This window comes from Pleurodeles waltl, chromosome 6 (genome assembly GCF_031143425.1).
Source record: "Pleurodeles waltl isolate 20211129_DDA chromosome 6, aPleWal1.hap1.20221129, whole genome shotgun sequence".
Lineage (NCBI taxonomy): Eukaryota > Metazoa > Chordata > Amphibia > Caudata > Salamandridae > Pleurodeles > Pleurodeles waltl.
This window is the reverse complement of record NC_090445.1, coordinates 1080360292-1080380323: the sequence shown is the minus strand read 5'-3', so window position 1 is coordinate 1080380323 and position 20032 is coordinate 1080360292. Positions and strand designations below refer to the sequence as shown.

At 46.4% G+C, this 20032-nt stretch overlaps 1 protein-coding gene across 17 annotated transcripts in view; it reads left to right on the top strand.

The window, feature by feature from the left end:
• Positions 1–20032, top strand: part of UBR4 (ubiquitin protein ligase E3 component n-recognin 4) — a 1862787-nt gene that overhangs the window by 1679021 nt on the left and 163734 nt on the right. For all 17 annotated transcript variants that reach the window (XM_069240131.1, XM_069240143.1, XM_069240141.1 and 14 more), the window contains 4 exons: positions 5134–5255; positions 15575–15772; positions 16504–16584; positions 19551–19638. In XM_069240131.1, coding sequence (XP_069096232.1) covers positions 5134–5255; positions 15575–15772; positions 16504–16584; positions 19551–19638 — 489 coding nt within the window. The remainder of the gene's footprint in view (positions 1–5133; positions 5256–15574; positions 15773–16503; positions 16585–19550; positions 19639–20032) is intronic.

Here is a 20032-nt window from a genome sequence, read left to right as displayed (position 1 = left end):
AGGAAATCCTACATCTTGCTTTGGAGGATTCCCCCCAATAGGATTAGGGATGTGCCCTCCTCTCCACAGGGAGAAGATACAAGGAGGGTGTAGCCACCCTCAGGAACAGTAGCCATTGGCTACTGCCCTCCAGCCCTAAACACACCCCTAAATTGAGTTTTTAGGGGCGACCCTGAATCCAGGAAAGCAGATTTCCTGATGACCTGAACAAGGAGGTGTGCTGACCTGAAAGCTCCGCAGAGACGACGGAGACAACAACAGACTTGGCCCAAGCCCTACCGGCCTGTCTCCAGACTCGAAGAACCTGCAACAGCGACCCATCTTGCAGGACCAGCGACCTCTGCCGACTAAGAGGACTGCCCAAAACCCAAAGGACCAAGAAACTCCTGTGGACAACGGCTCTGTATAATCTACAAAGAAGAAACCATCTTTAAAGGGACTCCAGCCTCACTCCGGAAGCGTGAGTCCCCAACACTCTGCACCTGACATCACCCGGCTCGTGTCCTGAGAAACCAACATTGCAGTGAGGACCCTCAGGTGACTCCCTCGACGTGGACACTGTGAGGCGACCTCCCTGCACCCCACGGCGACGCCTGCAGAGAGAATCCAGAGGTTCCCCCCGACTGCTACTGGCCGGTAACAAAGAATCCGACGCCTGGAAGAAGCACTGCACCCGCAGCCCCCAGGCCCGAGAGAAACCAACTACCAGTGTAGGAGTGACCTGCAGGCATCCCTCATCGTTGCCCAGTCGGTGGCTGGCCCGAGAAGCCCCCCTGTGCCCTGCCTGGATTGCCAGAGTGACCCCCGGGTCCCTCCATTGATTTCAGTGCAAAGCCCGAAACCTACTTTGAACGCTGCACCCGGTCTCCCCTTTGCCGCTGAGGGTGTATTTTGTGTGCCTGTTTGTGAGCTTTAAAGCACCCAGTCGGTGTGCTGATACCATTTCCTATTTTTCTCAGCGATCAACGAGATTCGGACATCTTCAGCTCTCCTCAGGGCTGTTATGGTTATTCAATGAAGTCTCAGTTTTTTTCCCTTAAATTTTTTAGGTTCAGTTTTCTTTAAAATGTCACTGTTGAAACAATCTGGGTTCAAACCATGTGAGAACTGTGATTGTTAAATTTCCATCACAAACCCATACCATCTGTCTCTGGGCCTGGGGTCTTGCCACAACATTGATGTCATCCCTAATCTTTCATCCAAGCTTCTGTTACACATCACAGAACTTATAAGTGATGGGCAGGCCACTGCAAAACAGGTGATACTGTCTGGCCTTGATACTACAGACACAAAGGTTAGAGCCCTGGTAACTCCCATCTCACAATGAAGATACACCTGGTTGCAGCACTCGTTTTCTCCTGGACTATCTAGATTACACTCATGGATTTGCCATTCAATATGTCTTCTCTTTGGTGCTAAGGTGGATTTGTCAGTGAAGAGATTCAATGCTAGTAAAGCCAAAGCTAGATCCTTAGTTCTGCAGACGCAGCCCAGGGATTACAGACAATTTGAGACATTTTGTGGAATTAGTAGAGGCTTCTCCTTTCGAGGTTTTCAACATTATGTAGCTCTGAAACTATAGCAGCAGCAGGCGAACCACCTCTGCTGACAATACAGAGGGTGTGGCAAAGACAACTAAAATACCCTTCCTCCCTCCTCTCCTTCCTCATCCTTTTCCCCAGCCCCTAATGGGAAACCACCCTAGTTCACCTTATCAGAGCACATGCTACCTGCTGGGGGATGGGTATCCTCCTGTCCACAAGCATGGAGGGCCATTACTTGAGGACTTGGTCTTGCAAATTGTGGAAAAGCTAACCCTACCTTTCCCACATTACCACCAACCATGCCTCCCTGACCATATTTACTTACACAAAATCATCAGCACTTCCTTCAACAGGAAGTTAAATCCTCCCTTCTAAAGGGCGCAGTGAAGTTGGCTTCAGAGAAGGAATTGGGTAAAAACTTTTACTCTTGTTACATCTTGGGTTCCAAAAAGGATGATGGTCTTCAATCCTAGACCTCAAGGTTTTGAACTGGTTCTTCACAAAGGAAAAGTTCAAAATCCTATCCCTAGCTCATGTTCTGCTATCGTTGAGGCGGATGGTTGGATGGTGCCAGTCGACCTGCAGGAGGCTTAGTGCCTCATAGCAATTCTGCTGTCTCACAGGAAGTTCATTCGCTTCACGATTGGATCGAACATTAACCAGTTTGCTGCTTTTCGTTTGACCTAGTTTCCGCACCTCAAGTCTTTTTGAAGGTGATGGCAGGGGTTGCAGCCCATCTCAAACGGGCTGCAATCCTAGTGTTTCCCTGCCTGGACAACTGGCTGATCAAAGCCAGCTTTCCAGAGATGGTGTCTCACCACTTGCAGGCAACAACACAACTGTTGTTCAACCTGGACTTTTCAGTCAACAATCCCAAATCTCACCTAGTGCCCTCTGAGTGCATCCTGTTCATAGCACCACTACTGGAGATCATATTGAGTTGAGCCTTTCCTCCTCAAGATATTCATTCAAGCTATAATTCCGATGTTTTATGATTGAGAGATCATTCCTGTCCTAACGGTCTTGCTCCTGCTTGGTCTGTCAGTCTCCTGTATTCTGTTGGTCACCCATCTATGCTGGCACATGAGTATCCTCCAATTGTCCTTCTGCAGGCAGTGGTTCGAACACGACAGAAATCTGCAATTCTGTGTCAAGTTCTCCAGGAGCACTGCAGTGTATCTTCAGTGGTGGAGCGTGAACTGCAACCCTTGGCAAGGAAAACTGTTTCACTCTCCTCCTCTGGTGTCAACAGTCATAACATATCCCTCCACTCAAGGGTGGGGGGTCCATCTGGAGGAAAATGAAATCAGAGACCTTTGGTCTCCAGAAGGCCAGAAATCTTTTGGAATTACAGGCACCTAGCTCTCACGGTCTTCCTCTTATCCCTTTTTGGTCAGTCTGGATATTGACAAGACAGTATGACTGCTATATGGCACATCAACAAACATGGAGGTGTGGGGTCACATTTTGCCTGCAGAGAGGATCTATGACTCTGGATCTGGGCTCTGAATCATTAAAATTGCTTGGCAGCAAAACATCTGGCCAGAATACTCAACATGGAAGCAAACAGTCTCAGCCGGCCTCATCTTGCTGACCATGAGTGGCACCTTTACCCATAGGTAGTCCAGTACATCTACCAGTTGTGGGGACACCGCAGATAGAACTGTATTACACTCACAAGACCGCTCACTGCCCAGAATTCGGTGTCCACCAGTTTCTGATGCACGGAGATTTGGGGGACGTGTTTAATTTAAAGGGGAACTTTCTACGAGCTACACGTTTTCTTCAATACCCTTGATTCCTTGTGTTTTCAGGAAGATTTGCCTCAGCTGAATGGTCATAAAGGGTGTCATATGCAGACCTCATTTTCCTCTCTGTGTGCCCATTGCTGTGTTTCCCTCACAAGGTAGACCTCTGCTTGCAGTCTCTGGGGCAGTTCTACACCCGAGCTTCCAGAGCCTCTGCCTATATGTGGGAGGGGGGGGGTTGAGTTAGGCAACCTGAGTGCATTGGGTGGTGGATTTTGTTGTATGCACTACAGGATACTCCACCAAAACTGTTTGTTCCAGCAGATAGTCCACATTTGTGAAATGGTGTGCAGACAGTTCCATAGATCCCAGTCAGCCTCATCTGTCTGATATTCTCCATTTTGACTTCTCTCCGCAAGAAGGCTAAGTGAATTTCAGGCGCTGGGTTTAAATACCCCATTCACCACCTTCTCCCCTAACACACTGGTATTATAAACCAGGACTCACTTCCTGCCAAAAGTGGTCTCACCCTTCCACTTAGGTCAGTCTTCACCTTTTTAGACATTCTACCCTCCTCTGCATCCTACAAAAGAGGAAGAAACACTTAATCCGCTTGATCCCAATAGAGTGGTCAGCTTCTAAAAGGACAGAACAGAGCTCAGACTAGATGATCAGCTCTTTGTGGGATATATTGGAAAAATGAAAGGGAAGGCAGACCAAAAAAGGACATTATCAAGATGGATACTCCTGTCCTTCAAGATTTGCTTCGCTATGTCGCACAAGGAGCCTCCTGAAGGTATCGAGTCCTATTCTACCAGAGCCAAATCTTATACTTCAGTGCTAGTAAGAGGAATGCCTGTAGTGGATATATGGAAAGCAGCATCTTAGCCCGGACGTCACACTTTTGTGAAACACTGTCTAGATTTCCGAAGTGAGGAGGGATGGTCACTTCACTTGTTCAGTTCTTCCAATTTTTGTTCTGCTGTTGACAGCTATGTGGCTACCTCCAGGTGTGGGACTGTTTAGGGAGTCTTTTCAAAAGGTGAGGAATCTGCACATAGAAGGATCCATCAAAAGAACAAGTTACTTACATTTGGTAACACTTTTTCTGGTAGATACTATGTCTGCCTGCAGATTCCTCACTGACCCTACCTACTTCTGTTATATGGCTGTCTAATGATAGTTCTATTGTTTTGTATTCTTCACATTTCTGAAATCTGCCCCTACCTCCAGTAAGATGCTGGTTTCATCCATTCACCTTGAAGGACCCCTAGAAGATGGATGGTAACTCACGTCAGCACACAGATGAAGGCATTTAATGGCTTCAGTGACCCCTCAGGGTACTGTGTTCAAACCCTCCATGGAGCTGGCACCCACTACTGGCATTGGAGAGCTATTAAAAAGATTCCAGACTGACGCATGGGGTAGTCAACAGATGAGGAATCTGCAGGTAGATATATTATCAACCGGGAAAAAGCACTACCAGGGGTTAAGTAACTTGTTCCTCAGTGTTAAACAACTAGTGCACTACATTCTGAGACCCATACTTTGCAAAAGTACTTTGCCACTGTCTTAAAGGGACACTGTCATTAGAAACATAGTTCTGTCTTGTATATGTAGGCAGACCTTTAGGCACTGTGTTTTGTAAACTGAAAAATCTTTCTTAGTCCTTTTTCTAAACATGTGCATCTGACAACGTCTGTGCTTGGGATCCACTTTAGTAGAAGAGGAACTTTTTATTACTCATTTGAGGGTGGCTTTTACTGATATTGGAACTCTGTTTAAATGCTCATTGTTATCCCAAGCAAAAGTTTTAACTGTGTGTAATCTGTCCCTTGCAGGTACAGAATCTGAAACCAAGGCATTTATGGCAGTTTGTATTGAAACCACAAAGAGGTACAACCTGGATGATTACAGAACGCCGGTCTTTATCTTTGAGAGGCTGTGTAGCATCATCTATCCGGTGCGTTAGATGTGCAGAACGTTTTTTATTTTCATTTTCTTTGTTCTGTTAACTGCCCAGAATCACTTGAATTTGTTTGAGAATTTGACTCGTGCGGAAGGTGGCTTGTAGCATTATACACCGCTAGATGTATTTCTTTGCTCCATAAGCATTCTGTAGGAAGTTGGCTCTGTATATACTATCTCAAAGTAAGAGATAGTGTGCACAGAGTCCAAGGGTTCCCCTTCGAGGTAAGATAGTGGCACAGTTAGATAATTCTAATGCTCTATTTTGTGGTAGTGTGGTTGAGCAGTAGGCTTATCAGAGAGTAGTGTTAAGCATTTGTTGTACACACACAGGCAATAAATGAGGAACACACACTCAAAGACTTACTCCAGGCCAATAGATTCTATATAGAACAATATATTTCTTAATTTATTTTAGAACCACAAGTTCAAGTAAGTAAGGAACTTTGAATTAGAGTAGTAACATACACAGTTTTAGTTAAAATGGCAATAAGCTATTTTAAAAGTGCAAAAATCAACAGTTCCTGGGGGAGGTAAGTAATGGTTAGTGTTTCCGGTAAGTAAGGCATTTACAGTTCAAGTTCCTGGGCATAGGTAGCCCACTGTTGGGGGATCAAGGCAACTTCAAAGTCACTTCACCAGCAACACAGGGCCGGTCAGGTGCTGAGGTCAAAGGAGGGCCCAAAACACATAGGTGCCTATGAAGAACAGGGGTGCTCCGGTTCCAGTCTGACAACAGGTAAGTACCTGCGTCTTCAGAGGGCAGACCAGGTGGGTTTTGTAAAGCAGTGGGGGGGACACAAGTAGGCATGCATCATACACCCTCAGCGGCATAGGGGCAGCCGGGTACAGTGTGCAAAGCAGGCATCTGGTTTGTAATATAAATCAATGGAGGGACCCAGGGGTCACTCTAGCGGTGCAGGCAGGGCACAGGGGGGCTTCTCGGCCAGCCACAGACTGGGCTAGGCAAGGGTCACCTGAGGGTCACTCTTGCACTGGAGTTCGGATCCTTCTGGTACCGGGGGTTGCGGGTGCAGTGCTTGGTCCAGGCGTCTGGTTCTTGTTACAGGGAGTCGCGGTCAGGGGGAACCTCTGAATTCTCTCTGCATGCACTGCTGTGGAGGTCCAGGGGGGGTCGTCTCGGGTTACTCATGAGGTCTCATTCACCTGGGAATCCTCCCTGTAGTGTTCGTTCTCTGGAGCTCGTGCCGGGGGCGTTGGGTGCAGAGGGTGATGTCTCACACTTCCGGCGGGAAGTGTGAGTTCTTTGAAAGTTGTTAGAAAGTTGCAAAAATGTTGCTGTAGGTGAACAGTGCCTCTGTTCTTGGGAGTTTCATGGTCCTTCGGATTTCAGGGCAGTCTTCTGAGGTTTCAGAGGTCGCTGGTCCCTGTCAGATGCTTCGCTGTGCAGATTTCTTTGAGTCTGGAGACAGGCCAGTAGGGCTGGGGCCAAAGCAGTTGTCGTCTCCATCGGACTTTCAGGTTAGCAGTCCTTCTTGTTTCAGGTTGCAGGAATCTGATTTCCTGGGTTCTGGGTCGCCCCCCTAAATACTCAATTTAGGGGTGTGTTTAGGTCAGGAGGGCAGTAGCCAATGGCTACTCTCCTGGAGGGTGGCTACACCCTCTTTGTGCCTCCTCCCTTAGGGAACTGGGACTTCCCTAATCCCATTGGGGGAATCCTCCAATCTCAAAATTGAGGATCTCTAAAGGCAGGGTCATCTCAGCTCAGGACACCTTAGGGGCTGTCCTGACTGGTGGGTGACTCCTCATTGTTTTTCTTATTATCACCTTAAGCCTTGCCACCAAAGGTGTGGGCAGTGGCCGGAGGGGGCGGGCATCTCCACTAGCTGGGATACCCTGGGGTGCTGTAACAAAAGGCATGAGCCTTTGAGGCTCACCGCCACGTGTTAGTTCCTGCAGGGGGAGATGAGAAGCACCTCCACCCAGTACAGGCTTTGTTCCTGGCCACAGAGTGACAAGGGCACTCCCCATATGGCCAGCAACAACTCGTCTGGTTGTGGCAGGCTGGCAGGAACTGGCCAGCCTAGCACTAGGAGTTGGACTGGTATTCAGGGGGCATCTCTAAGATGCCCTCTGGATGCATTTTACAATAAATTCCACACTGGCATCAGTGTACATTTATTGTGCTGAGAACTTTGATACCAAAATTCCCAGATTTCAGTGTAGCCATTATGGAACTGTGGAGTTCATAATCGACAGACTCCCAGACCATATTCTCTTCATGGCTACCCTGCACTTACAATGTCTAAGGTTTTGCTTAGACACATTAGGAGCATAGTGCTCATGCACTTATGCCCTCACTTGTGGTATAGTGCACCCTGCCTTAGGGCTGTAAGGCCTGCTAGAGGGGTGACGTACTTTATGCCACAGGCAGTGAGAGGTGGGCATGGCACTCTGAGGGGAGTGCCATGTCGACTTAGTCATTTTCTCCCCACCAGCACACACAAGCTGTTTGTGCATAAGACATGCTGCAGCCCTTAGAGACCTTCCCTGGCCACAGGGCCCTTGGTACCAGGGGTACCATTTACAAGGGACTTATCTGTGTGCCAGGGCTGTGCCAATTGTGGGAACAAAGGTATAGTTTAGGGAAAGAACACTGGTGCTGGGGCCTGGGTAGCAGGGTCCCGGCACACTTTCAATCATAACTGGCATCATCAAAAGGCAAAAAGTCAGGGGGTAACCATGCCAAGGAAGGCATTTCCTTACATGGTCACTGACATTTTGCCAGCTGTTCCAGAAGAATTACGCACAAACTTTGTACAGACCATTTAAGATGGCCAGAATGCGGTCAAGTATGTCTGATTCAGGCCTGGACATGACCAGCTGTTTAGGCAGCATGGCCGGATCTAAAGTGGTACTCCAGTGCCACATAGGGATACAATCTACAGGTGCTGTGATGGACATTCAAGCGTCGCTCAAGCATATGCCTTTCGACTGGTCTCAACTTTTTGGCAAGAAGGCAACTCGTCCTCAAGCCTCTCCAGTCTCCCTCATCTCTGTACACTCTCAAGTGAGGATCCACAACAATTTTATTCCTTTAGAGGCATTGCTAGGTTTTCACATATGGAAAGCGTCAAAGCCCAACAACAGGCACCCCATCCATTTTAGGGTTTGGGTAGAGGATCCAGCACTCAATATCTCAGCTCACGCTAACAGCAAACTGTCCAGTCCCCAGCCCCTCCAGAAGCATTAGGTTACCCCTTGCTGCACACGACCACCATAGGGGAAGACATATCAGTCATTTTCTCAATGGATGGCAAGCCATAACATCAGGAATGCGCGTTCCGCTGATAATCCAGTGGTGCTTCACCATGCCTTTCCATCCTGCTGCACCTTCCACCCATTTCAAATCGGCTTTTGGAGGACCATTTGTCTATTTTACTGCAGGATGTTCAGACTGTTTTGGAGGAAGGAGCCAGGAACAGGCAGTCGACCTCTGAGATCAGAACTGGGTGTTATCCCTTTATTTCCCAGCACATAAAAAGGTCTGAAGCCTTCGTCCTGGTTTAGATCTTTGACCTCTCAATTTCTTCCTATGGAAAGAAAAGTTTAAGATTCTTATGCTGGCCTCTTTTTACCGGAACTGGATCCAGCAAGCTGCATGATGATGTTGGACCTGCAGGACACCCATTTAATTTCCTCATCTTGCTGCCCGACAGTGGCTACCTGCGGTTGAATGTGGGCCATGAGCATTTTCAATTATCCGTGCTCCACTTAAGCCTCACTAGTGCCCCTGGGCTGTTCACAGAAATGATGGTGGAGGTCGGACCTTATTTTCAGAGGTCAGATATACCAGTCTTTTCAATACCTTGAATACTTTTTGTCAAAGTGGTCTTGCCACAGTGAACCGTGCATCACCTCCAGACAGCGGCGAACCTCCTTACATTGCCATGGTTCACAATTAATTGTATCAGTCACACCTGACTTCATCTCAAAGACTCACTTTCATCAGACCCATCCTGGATACAGTACACATTTATGCCTTCCCTCTGGATTAAGTCCAGGCTATTCGGACTATGATCCCAATGTTTTAGGATTGGTCTGAGGCTTCTTAGCCCACTAGCCTCCTACATCTTGCTCGTCAACCATGCTAGATGGCACATCTGGTGTCTGCAGGGAGATCTGAAGTCTTAGTGGGCCGAGCACTAAGGGATCCTGCAATATTCCATCTAAAGTTCATCAACAAAAGATCCGCATTGGTGGCTGCTGTTAGAAATGGGGCCCCTGGTTGGCTAGGGCACTTAACTTAGCCAAGCAGAATGTACTCACTATCATCAGGGTAAGTGAGAAACACAGCTTAGGTTAGCCTGTGCTCATCCTGTGGTAGCTTGCCACGGAGCAGGCAGGCTAAACTTAAAAGGCAGTGTCTAAACTACTCGTACAATTCATCCCCACAGTGATCCCCCTGCATGCACCACAAAAAGGACTCCACAGAGTTATAGAAAAATAGTATCTTTATATTCTTAAGTTTATGCCAAAGCCGCAGTAATCTATTTAGTAACTACCCTTCAGGTATGTCTAGAGTGAATCAATCTGGTAGTATCCTAAAACAGTATTATGGGCCTCATTATGACATTGGCGTCAAATGCCGCCTACCGCCACGGCGACGGGCACCAACATGCTGTGGCTACCGACTGTCCATGGAATTATGACCGTAGCCGGAATTCTGCCAGAAGGCTGGCAGAGTTCCGTCAACGGTCATGGCGGCAGACAGCAGTAAGGTGGCGCTGCTGCCAGCAGCAGTGCCACGCCAGCAAAACGCCGCCTCATGATACGGCCTGGTGGTGTTTTGCTGGCGGACGCTGCTGCTGGCAGCAGCGCTGCGTCCTGTTTCCTGCCGGAGGACCCCCTGCAAGCAGGTAAGTTGAGTTCTCCGACAGGAGAGGTGGTGGGGGTGGTTGTGTGCAAGTGTGGGGGGGGGTTGTGACTGTGTTTGAATGCGTGTGTAATGCATGAGTGGGTGTGTGTGTACAAGCATGTTTTGTCGTGTGAGTGCGTGTGCCTGGATGTATGTTCGTGAGTGTTGGTGTGAGTGTGTATGAATGTATACATGTGTGGGTGATTGTGTGTATGTATATGTGCATGGGTGTGTGTGTGTGTGTGTGTAGGGGGGGTCGGGAGTTGAAGGGTGGGGCAGGGCTCTGGAGAGGGGGCGGGGGAGACCCCTATCAGTGCCAGGGAAGGAATTCCCTGGCACTGATAGTGCCTACTGCCATGGTTTCTGTGGCGGTACAGAAACCACGGAAACAAATGCGGTCGGTGGGGTAAAAATTCCATGGGCGGCTTAGTGACGGTCGCCGGGCTGGAGACTGTAGTTTCCAGCCCAGCGGTCGTTACCGCTGTGGTAGTCGGTGTGTTAACTTGGCGGTTTGGCTTTGGCAAAACCGCCAGTCATAATAGTGGAGGAATGTACATCCAACCTGTTGGCGGTACATACCTCCACTATTACACCGACCCCCAGGGTCATAATGAGGGCCAACGTCAGTTAACAGTGTTTCCGATGAACTCAGCAGTTATCAGTGTAACCCTAGTCTTCCATGTAAGATTTGAGTCAATCAAGCAACATTCCAGGGAATGTAATGAAAGAAAAACTAGTAGTGCCCTCAAATAAGTACTGTGATGAATTTACATCAGTATACGGCAGTATGAAAAATTGTAGAGGCGCCTCACCTCAAGTAAAAGTGGTAATTCTTCCGGATGCGCTATCAGCAGCGGATGCTATCACAAGATTGGGGGGGAAGGAGGCCTCGCTCATTCTGGAAGCAGCTTCCTGGTGGTGTGCGATTGCCAGGCAGCTCCTCCCAGCCCACCCTCAGCTGTGGATGCAGTCACAAGGAGGGGGGGGCAGCCTCGCTTGCTCACTCTTCAGAGACACTGCCTCTGTTGACAATGAGTCATACACCCCAGTGCCACTGCTTACAACTGCCGTCTGGTGGGAGACGACTGGTCATGGCTGATCAGGGCAAAGTTTTGTGACAGTGCACGCAAATAAGGCCCTGGAGACAAAGGTCAGCTGGCTGCAGGGCAGCTCATCAACGTCGGGTAGCGGTTCTTTGGAGCAGCCCAACCCAGCAATGGGGCAGCCTTCCCGTTACAGCAGCCTTTACTCCAGCAGGATTCCTTATGGTCCAGAGGTGTACTCTCGAGTGGGTCTGTGGGCCCACTACCTCATCAGAAAAGTGCCTTTGGCGTAGGGGGATGACCACAAAGGAACCTTGTGAAGTTCGCAGGTCCCCCTTTCAAGTTTGGTGACCAGACCAGACAATAAATAAGTGTTGGTGCTTCAACTGTCTGGGGTACTGGTGCAGGGAGGCTCCAGGCAGACTCAGCGTCTGGAAGACACGCTAGGTCGATGGAGCTGCACTCCTGGACCCGATGGTCAGCAATGCGGAGAACCAGTCAGTCACGGTTGGTACCTGCAGGTGCAGAGAAGTGTCTCCTCCACTCAAAGGGAAATTTTGACTGGGTGCAAAGTGCTGGCATTCCTCCAAAACTCTGGGCAGATGCACAGCTGCAGGACAAGTCGGGTCTTTGCAATTGTGACGGAAGCAGGCAGTCACAGTTTCACGCCAAGCTCTCCGCTGGTCCACAGTGCTTGCTCCTTTGGCTGCTCTTTGTAGTCAAGCAAACCTGAATTCCTGATGTTATGGGACCACCTGAATACTCCATTTATGGGCGTGTAGGGTAGTAGCTAAAGGGCTACTCACCCCTAGGGTGACCAGATCCCCTTTATATGACCACTTCCTTGTTGGAGGGGGGGGGGGGACATAACCCTGTCCCAGAATTCTGAATTCCACCAAAACACAAGCTGGTGGACCCCTTCTTTGTGGAGCACATCAGGCAACCCACCTTAGGGGTGTGACTAGCCTGGTAGTGCAACATGCCTACTTGCGTAGCTAATTTCTCACCTGTCCTGGTTCCAAATGAGCCTCAGGGCAGGGGGTGACATTCTCCAGATCTGGGGGGAGTCCAGAGTCACATACCAAAGGGCTGAAGAGGCTTTGAAACCTCCAGCCTAGATTTGCTTATTTACTAGCCATCCTTTTGGAGCAGGCATTGTTTCTGGCCTCTAAGAGCGGGGGATTTCACCTCCAGGGGATTAGAAACCTGTCTTTGGTGGCAGGCTGACCTATCCCAGTCATCCAGCACACTAGAGGATTGTTAGCTTTCAGGGTGCACCTTTAAGGTGCTCTTTGGGTGCATGTCTTAATAAATGCAGTTCTATCATTGGTATGGATTTATTAAGATGAGGTGTTTGATACCAAGCACCATAGGTTTAAGTGTAGCCATTATGTAGCTGGGTAACTCGTAATGCCCAGTGCATGCCTTAAGATGGCGTCCCTGTTCACTTGCAATATCTTGTAATCGAGCTAGGCATCACAGGGGCATATCGGCTTATGCAGATAAGGTCCTCACATAAAATATAATAATGCACCCTGCCTTGGGGATTCAAGGCCTGCTGTAGGAATGACATATGTATTATATTCAGTGCTTTTTGCTAGGGACACATTATGTGGCATAATACCACCCTATAGCCCTTAGGGACCCTTTTTAGTGCCCATGCCCTAGGTACCATTTAGTAGGGACTTACAGTGGTGCTAAATTGCTTTCCAGTTGGTATTTCGTTTTAAGAGGAAAGAACACTGGCACTGGAGCCTGGTTAGCAGGCTTCAGTGCATTGTCAGTCGAAAACATGCTTCTAGCAGTTCTAATGGGTGCAATAAGTGGGGAGACAATATGCAAAAGGCCTGGCTTCCTATAAAGCACAGCTAACGTGCCCTTCATCATTCAAAAATGCCTATAATCCAGAAAAAATTCTCTATGAACAGAAACTAACCACCTTAGACATCCATTGCTTAATGTAACAAATAAAACAGTAACTATGGTGCACTGCATGCATACACAAGTGCAACGGAGTAGAGAAAATGGTACCCAGTGAAAACTCACTGAAACGTGTAACAAAACCTGGAAAAGGTGTTGGAGACCAGGGTTAGTGAAGAACACTTCTTGGTATAAAGATATGAGATAAAACTGCCAGAATAAACAAAAACAATCTTGTGAGTTCACCCCTCTTTGAATTTCAGTACTTTTCTGAATCAAATCCCACTCACCGCGAAAGCTGACTATTATGCTGATGTTTACCCAGTTAAATACATGACATGCACAATCATTGTATATTGAACGGAGAAACGGACATGATGACCTCTGCCCACTGCTCACGAGGTTAAGGAAGGATAGAAATAGCAATTATGTATGTCCTAGGATCTGTGCTAGAAGGCCGCGTGACTGTAGATCTGGGTGAAGCGTCAGAGCATCTTCTTGATCGCACACCATCTGGCAGGATCTCTTAACAGCAGGGCAGAAGTTCAACCGTTGAGGCCTAGTAGATCACAAATCGCAGCTACACTCAGACTTAACACATGGTATCTTCAGCAATGGGAAGAACCCTGGCTCAGTCTCTTTGCCATTGCCAAGGATGCACAGCCTCAACATTTCTGCACATTGGGGGTTCCCAAAAAGACCGGAGGGCATTCTGGCTAGAGTGGAGCTTGGGACTCCTGCATGCCATCCTGCCTCTCTTGCCTTGAGTTTTGAAGAAGAAATGGAACAACCAGGCCTAAGTCATCCTAGTGGCTCTTCTTTGGGCTCGGAGACTGGTACGTGTTACTTCTGGGCATGACCTTCTGACCTCCAATCAGTCTGTCTCTTTGGGAAGATCTTATGTCACAGCAGCAAGGTGTGGAGACTGAGTGGCGGCAGTTGACTGCATGCGATCTACCTCTCGAAACAGAGGATGTCATCCTAGAGTCCAAATATCCTTCTGCAAAATCTGTTTACGCCTGACGCTGGGACAAGTATGTGACTTGGCGTGGCAATCTTAACCAGGACCTGTTGCAGGCTAAACTGTCAGATGTGTTGCTGTTTGTTTTGTCTTTAGCCCAGCAAGGACTTGCAGGGGACACTGTTAAAGGTTATCTGTGTGAGTTCAGCTTTTTGTGTTTACCGGACCAACTGATCTTGTTCATTTCGTCAGATGTGATGCATTTTCTCAAACGTTGAGTCCGTGTGTCTCCTCCTAAACCTTTCGTTATGCTGTAGTGGTACCTTAATTTGGTATTTACTTTCTTTAAGTGTAGCCCATTTGAGCCATTGGACAGCTGTTCCCTATCTTTTGTTACCTTGAAGATGTTTTTTCTCATTGTGATCACCTCCGCTTGTCACATGAGAGCGCTTTAGGCTTTGTTAGTCTAGCTGCCATACACCACCCACTTTCTGAACCAATAGGTGCTGACAACTAGAGCGGCATTTGTACCAAAACCACTCACATTGGATAATCCTTCACTCTTCTAATGTGCTTTTCCGCACCTCAAAACAGGATGTGACACGATGTACTTTGGACTTCAAAAGTGCGCACTGCTTTTACTTTGACAAATCAAAGACCATTCGTTGGAAGATCAACTCTTTTGGGGTTTTCTGGGGCAAAAAAGGCAAGGCATTGCAGAAGAGGACCTTATCCAAGTGAATAGCCTTCTACATTAAGAAGCAGCCTCCTGCAGGATTGTGGGCCCATTCCACAAGGGGCAAGTACCGCTACCACTGCACTCAGAAACGAAGTGCCTGTCATGGTTACTTGGCAGGCTGCTACATGGGCATTTGTGCACTCCTTCATGAAATGTTATTGCCTTGATATACAGACCCGACAGGAAGGTCCTGCAAGACTTTTTGGTCTGAGTCATTCCACATAATCACCACTAGAGCAGGTACTGCTTTGGTATTTTCTCTAAATGTGAGGAATCTGTGGTTAGAAGTATCCATCAGAAGAACAAGTTACTTAGCTTAAGTAACCCTCTTTCTGGTTAATATTGCACATAACTACAGATTATTCACCGTCCTCCTACCCCCCTGTTCCATCTAAAAAGACCCAAAATAAAGATCTACACACTGGCACCACCAATTGATTTTCTTTGGCTATGCTACGCCACGCCTACAAGGGCATGAATGGTCTCAAGAAAGAAGCTGAAATAGGTGCGAACTAAGAGCACTGACATGTGGCTCAAGCAATTTCCAGAGCGGAGCAGAGCAGCACAATGTCACCTACTGGGGCGCAGAGGCTATGCCGAAAAATCTTCTGGATCCAGTCTGGCACCTGTGGATATTACAAAGGTGAGCAATCTGCAGTTAGATGTACCTGAAAAAGCCGCCTTCCTAATGTTAAACAGCTTGTTCTTTAATTGCAAACTGGATAATTTGCCACTCCTGATGATTCTCAATATATTACTTTTTTTTCTGCAGGAGGAGAATGAGGTTACAGAGTTCTTTGTAACTTTAGAAAAAGATCCGCAGCAGGAGGATTTCTTGCAAGGACGAATGCCTGGTAATCCATATAGCAGCAACGAGCCTGGAATTGGACCTTTAATGAGGGACATTAAAAACAAAATTTGCCAAGACTGTGACCTTGTGGCATTGCTGGAGGATGATAGTGGAATGGAGGTAAGATATGTGATAAGGCAGCCAAGTTGGACAATGGTGAAAAAAATATTGATTGACTGTATGTGTTGCCTTTATCCTTTTTTGGGGTGGTTCCAAACTGAGATGTGGTTTGGTAGTGAAAGGTCATCTGATCACAAGACGGCAAATGTTGGATATCGCCTTTTATTTAAAGTTGTAAATGTATTTTCTTCGCAGTGGCAGCTCTAGAGGTAGTACTCACAAAGAAGCTTAAAGTACTTTATTATGATTCTCCTGGTCAGCTCTATCTCTGCTTTAGCCTGCTTCTGTGGAATTTTACCTTCTTTTCCAGGTTATTCCTATGAGTTTAAGACCCTTTAGATATTGACAACTGCTATAAGGCTAACATTGTATATGTTCTGTGCTCATTTTTTCTTTGCTTGTTTGGCCTACTCCCACCCTAGATTTGTTTCTCCTCCTGGGTGGTTAAACTTGGGATGTAGTTTGCTGTCCATAGGACATTATAGCTAGATTCTTATTGTGGTCCTAGAAGGGTTAACTGTTAACTATGGTTGTTCCAGGCAGGGTTAAAGTTCTAGATACAGGCTGTCATTTTAAATAAGTGTGCAATGCAAACGTTGCTCATGTCAGAGTGACTTCTAAAAGACTGAAAAGTGTGCTGTAGGCATCCAAAGTGATTTTTTTGATTCCTCCAAATAGTGTAATTAGCGATATGTGGCACTGACTTCACCCTCATGTTTTTGTTTTCCCAGCTTCTTGTAAATAATAAGATTATAAGTTTGGATTTATCTGTAGCTGAAGTCTATAAGAGGGTTTGGTGCCCAACCAATGAGGTACGTATACCAGTATTTGTGAAAACCTATTTGAGCTGGATTGGTGCGAGGAGCGGAGAAGTGAGAATGTATAGAGCATATCAGCCATAGTTGGAGTGGGAGATGATCACAAGTGCCATGTGTGGCTTGAAATGATGGCCTTAGAGTGAGGGCATGAACCAGGTGAAAAGTGGTGCATGGCAAAGGAAATGGTATCTGGACATACACCCCACAGTTGTTGGATGGAATTTAAAAGTTAGTGTGACTGAGGTAAGACCACAGACCAGAACAAATATTCATATTTGATAACATGCAGACTAATGTAATTTCTCCCTGCCACGCAGATGGTGTGGTCTGTTGTGGCTGGAGCCACATGTGTGATGATTCATTGGATAGAACCATAGAACGCCATGCTATGGTGAGAATGGAGCCAATCATAATATAAGGCTATAGCAGTGAGTAGATGGGGCTCAACACAATTTGAGGATAGATTGACCATAGACGTTTTTCAGTGTATAGTTAGCAGCAATGCAAGACCTTAATAGTGTATAGGTAAAGTATAAGGAGGACCCATAAACACTGAGAGGATAGAGATGATGAGGGGCCATTCCTAGAGTGAAAAATAGAACCAAGTGTTAGGCAGGCATAGGAATGGATTGATCGAAGGTGAACTAATGCATGGTGTTGGATACAGTTCCAGTGAGCTAATTCACAGTTTAAGATCAGAGCAACTGCTAGGACTATAATATAATGCATAATGTAAGGCTAACATGTTTGTCATGCACTATGTGGGGTGATAGCCAAAGAAGTTCTACATTTTGATTTTTGAGCCTGTGCAAATCATTTGCTGTTTGTGAACAGGACTAGAGGGAATCCAGGCACACAGTAAGGACAGAACCAAAAGTCCCAAATGGTATGAGGATAGAGACAACGGAAGCCATGAACAATTTGATGATAGTATATCAATATTAAGCCGTGCACCATGTGGGGAAATAGCCAATGAAAAAATATGCACGTTAGAAAAATGTGAGAGAAGCAATACACTATGTGACTGCAGAGCTAGGATTAAGTGATGCACAGTGTCTTTAGAAGGATCATGGGTGAGGCCCTTACAATGTGAAGATAGTCAGGGAAGCAGTGTACAGTAGATGCTAAGCTACACATGTAGTAGAGACAGACATGCTAACACCATCTAGAGCATGAGGACAGAATAAATGTGCCATGTCAAGATGAAGACAAGGAAGTGTATGCACAGGTTGAACAAAAAGCCAGAAGGATGCCAGGTGCAGTGTCAGGACTGGCCTATTTCGAAGCTGTGAGAACTGTGACAAAGGGAAGCCATGCTGTGAGATTAGAGTTCATGTTAGACCATAAAGAATGGGTGAATAGGAGCTAAGCCTGTCAATTATGCCAGGCACTGTCAGGCTAGACTAAGGGGAAAGCAGTGCACGCAGAGCACAGAACGAATAGGCTTAAGTGGTTCTTAGATAAAGCTGATGAAAAAGCCCCATGTAAAGTGATAATAGAGCTATCTTGAAACCATAGGTGCAGCCTAAGGTAGGCTAAACTCTGTGTTAGGATAGGATTTAGTGCAGTAGTGGATTGAGATGCAGTGAGTGAGGATATAAAAGGAGCCCTTTCATTGCATGATTATTTAGTCAAAAGTAAACATGATCGGGAAAAGAATCTAGCCAATGAAAAGTGTTCTACAGTAGCGATGTTGTGCAATTCATAAGGATAGTCATTTAAAGGCCATCTAGATTGTGAAAATAGAGAAAAGTTGAAAACATGTTCAGTGTGAGGATACAGATGAGAAGAATGGGTGAATATCTTGAGGATAGAGCTGTTGAATGCACAGTGTAGGAACTAACTCAGTGGTAAGTTATGCAAACTGGTAAAATAGAGACAAAAAGGAAGTCATGCTGGGAGATCAGAACAGACTTTAAGCCATGCACAGTTTGTGAATAGGAGGTCAAAATGTGGGGAAATTGCTACAGTATTATGATTGACGCAGAGGGAAGCTCTGATCTAAGAAGTTATATACGGTGTAAAGCAACCTGTAGTGTGAGGATAAAGCCAGAGGGAAGGCATTCATTGTGAAAGAGCTTGTCCAAGTCAAACGCTCTGAGAATAGATGCTGAAGTCGTGCATAGTGTTTGCATAGATCCAAGGAGCGTCTCCTACCATGCGAGTCCAGAGCGAAGGAGGAGTCTGTGTAAAGAGCCAAGGCAAGCCACACATGTTTAGAGAAATTAGCTATAGAGAAACAGCACACTTTGAAAATCCAACCAGCTGGAACATCATGTACTATGAAATTAGAGCGAAGATGAATCCATCTGCACTGTGATGGTAAAACCATGCACACTGCAAAGATAGAGACAAGGAGGAGCCAAAAACAGTATCAGAATAGAACCTGTGAGAAGCCAGGCACCCTGACGATAAAGCAAGACCAATTTCTGTGGCTACAGAGCCATGAAAGAGTCATGCATAGGGTGAAGCTGGAGCCACTGTTAAGCCATTACCTGTGTAAGGTTAGAGGCAAAGCACGCACTTACATGGTATGAAGAATTAACTGAGGGAAACCAGGTGAGCAAAAAGCAATGGGTATCTGACACGATTGTCAACATAAAGAATAAGATGAGCTATTCGCTCACTGGAATTCTTTTAAATGGGAGGCATGTGGTTAAAGGTCAAAACAAGGAGGGAGCTGGACCTTGTGAAATCCATTCTTTGACAAGGATAACAGAACATGTGGTGACATTTCTTTAGTGGAAGTGAAAAAACTGTAGTAAGCAACAAGAAAATTACGTGGGACTGTCTGAAAACCTGAGGAACTAGGAGGTGAATAAGATGTGTGGCTGCTGTGATTTCTGAATGTGGCATCTGAAGAGCTTGGTTTGGTTCTTTGCACTAATTGCTTTCTCAGTGGTCATTCAGATAACCTTGACGATTTTCTTACATAGCATCTCTTTTTTTTCCTAATAAAGGGTGAGCCAATGAGGATCATTTACCGCATGAGAGGTCTTCTGGGAGATGCCACAGAAGAGTTCATTGAATCCCTGGATTCAACCACAGGTATGTACATCCATGCTTTAACAAGATCCCATCTCCGTACATGAGTGGCAATGCATTTGCTTTTGTAGAAAACATTTCATCACTGCATCCCATTGGCATCACAAGCTCTGCTTTCAGGAATGGATCTTTGTGGCTGCCTGCCCATCTCATATGTGTGTGCATACCATGCAATCTTGAACAACATTAAATGTGAGCTAGGCCACACAAAATTATATCATAGATTTTATTTCTCGAAATTACATGCTTTGCTCTAGGGAAACTGGTCTTATCTATTTGTATACCATCCATTCTTTCATAGCTTTTATTCTACGCAAAAGGGCCTGCTCCTTTACATGTTGGCCTATTGAAAAGATATGATGTTTATTGCTCAAGTAAAAAGGCCTCATCTTTGCTC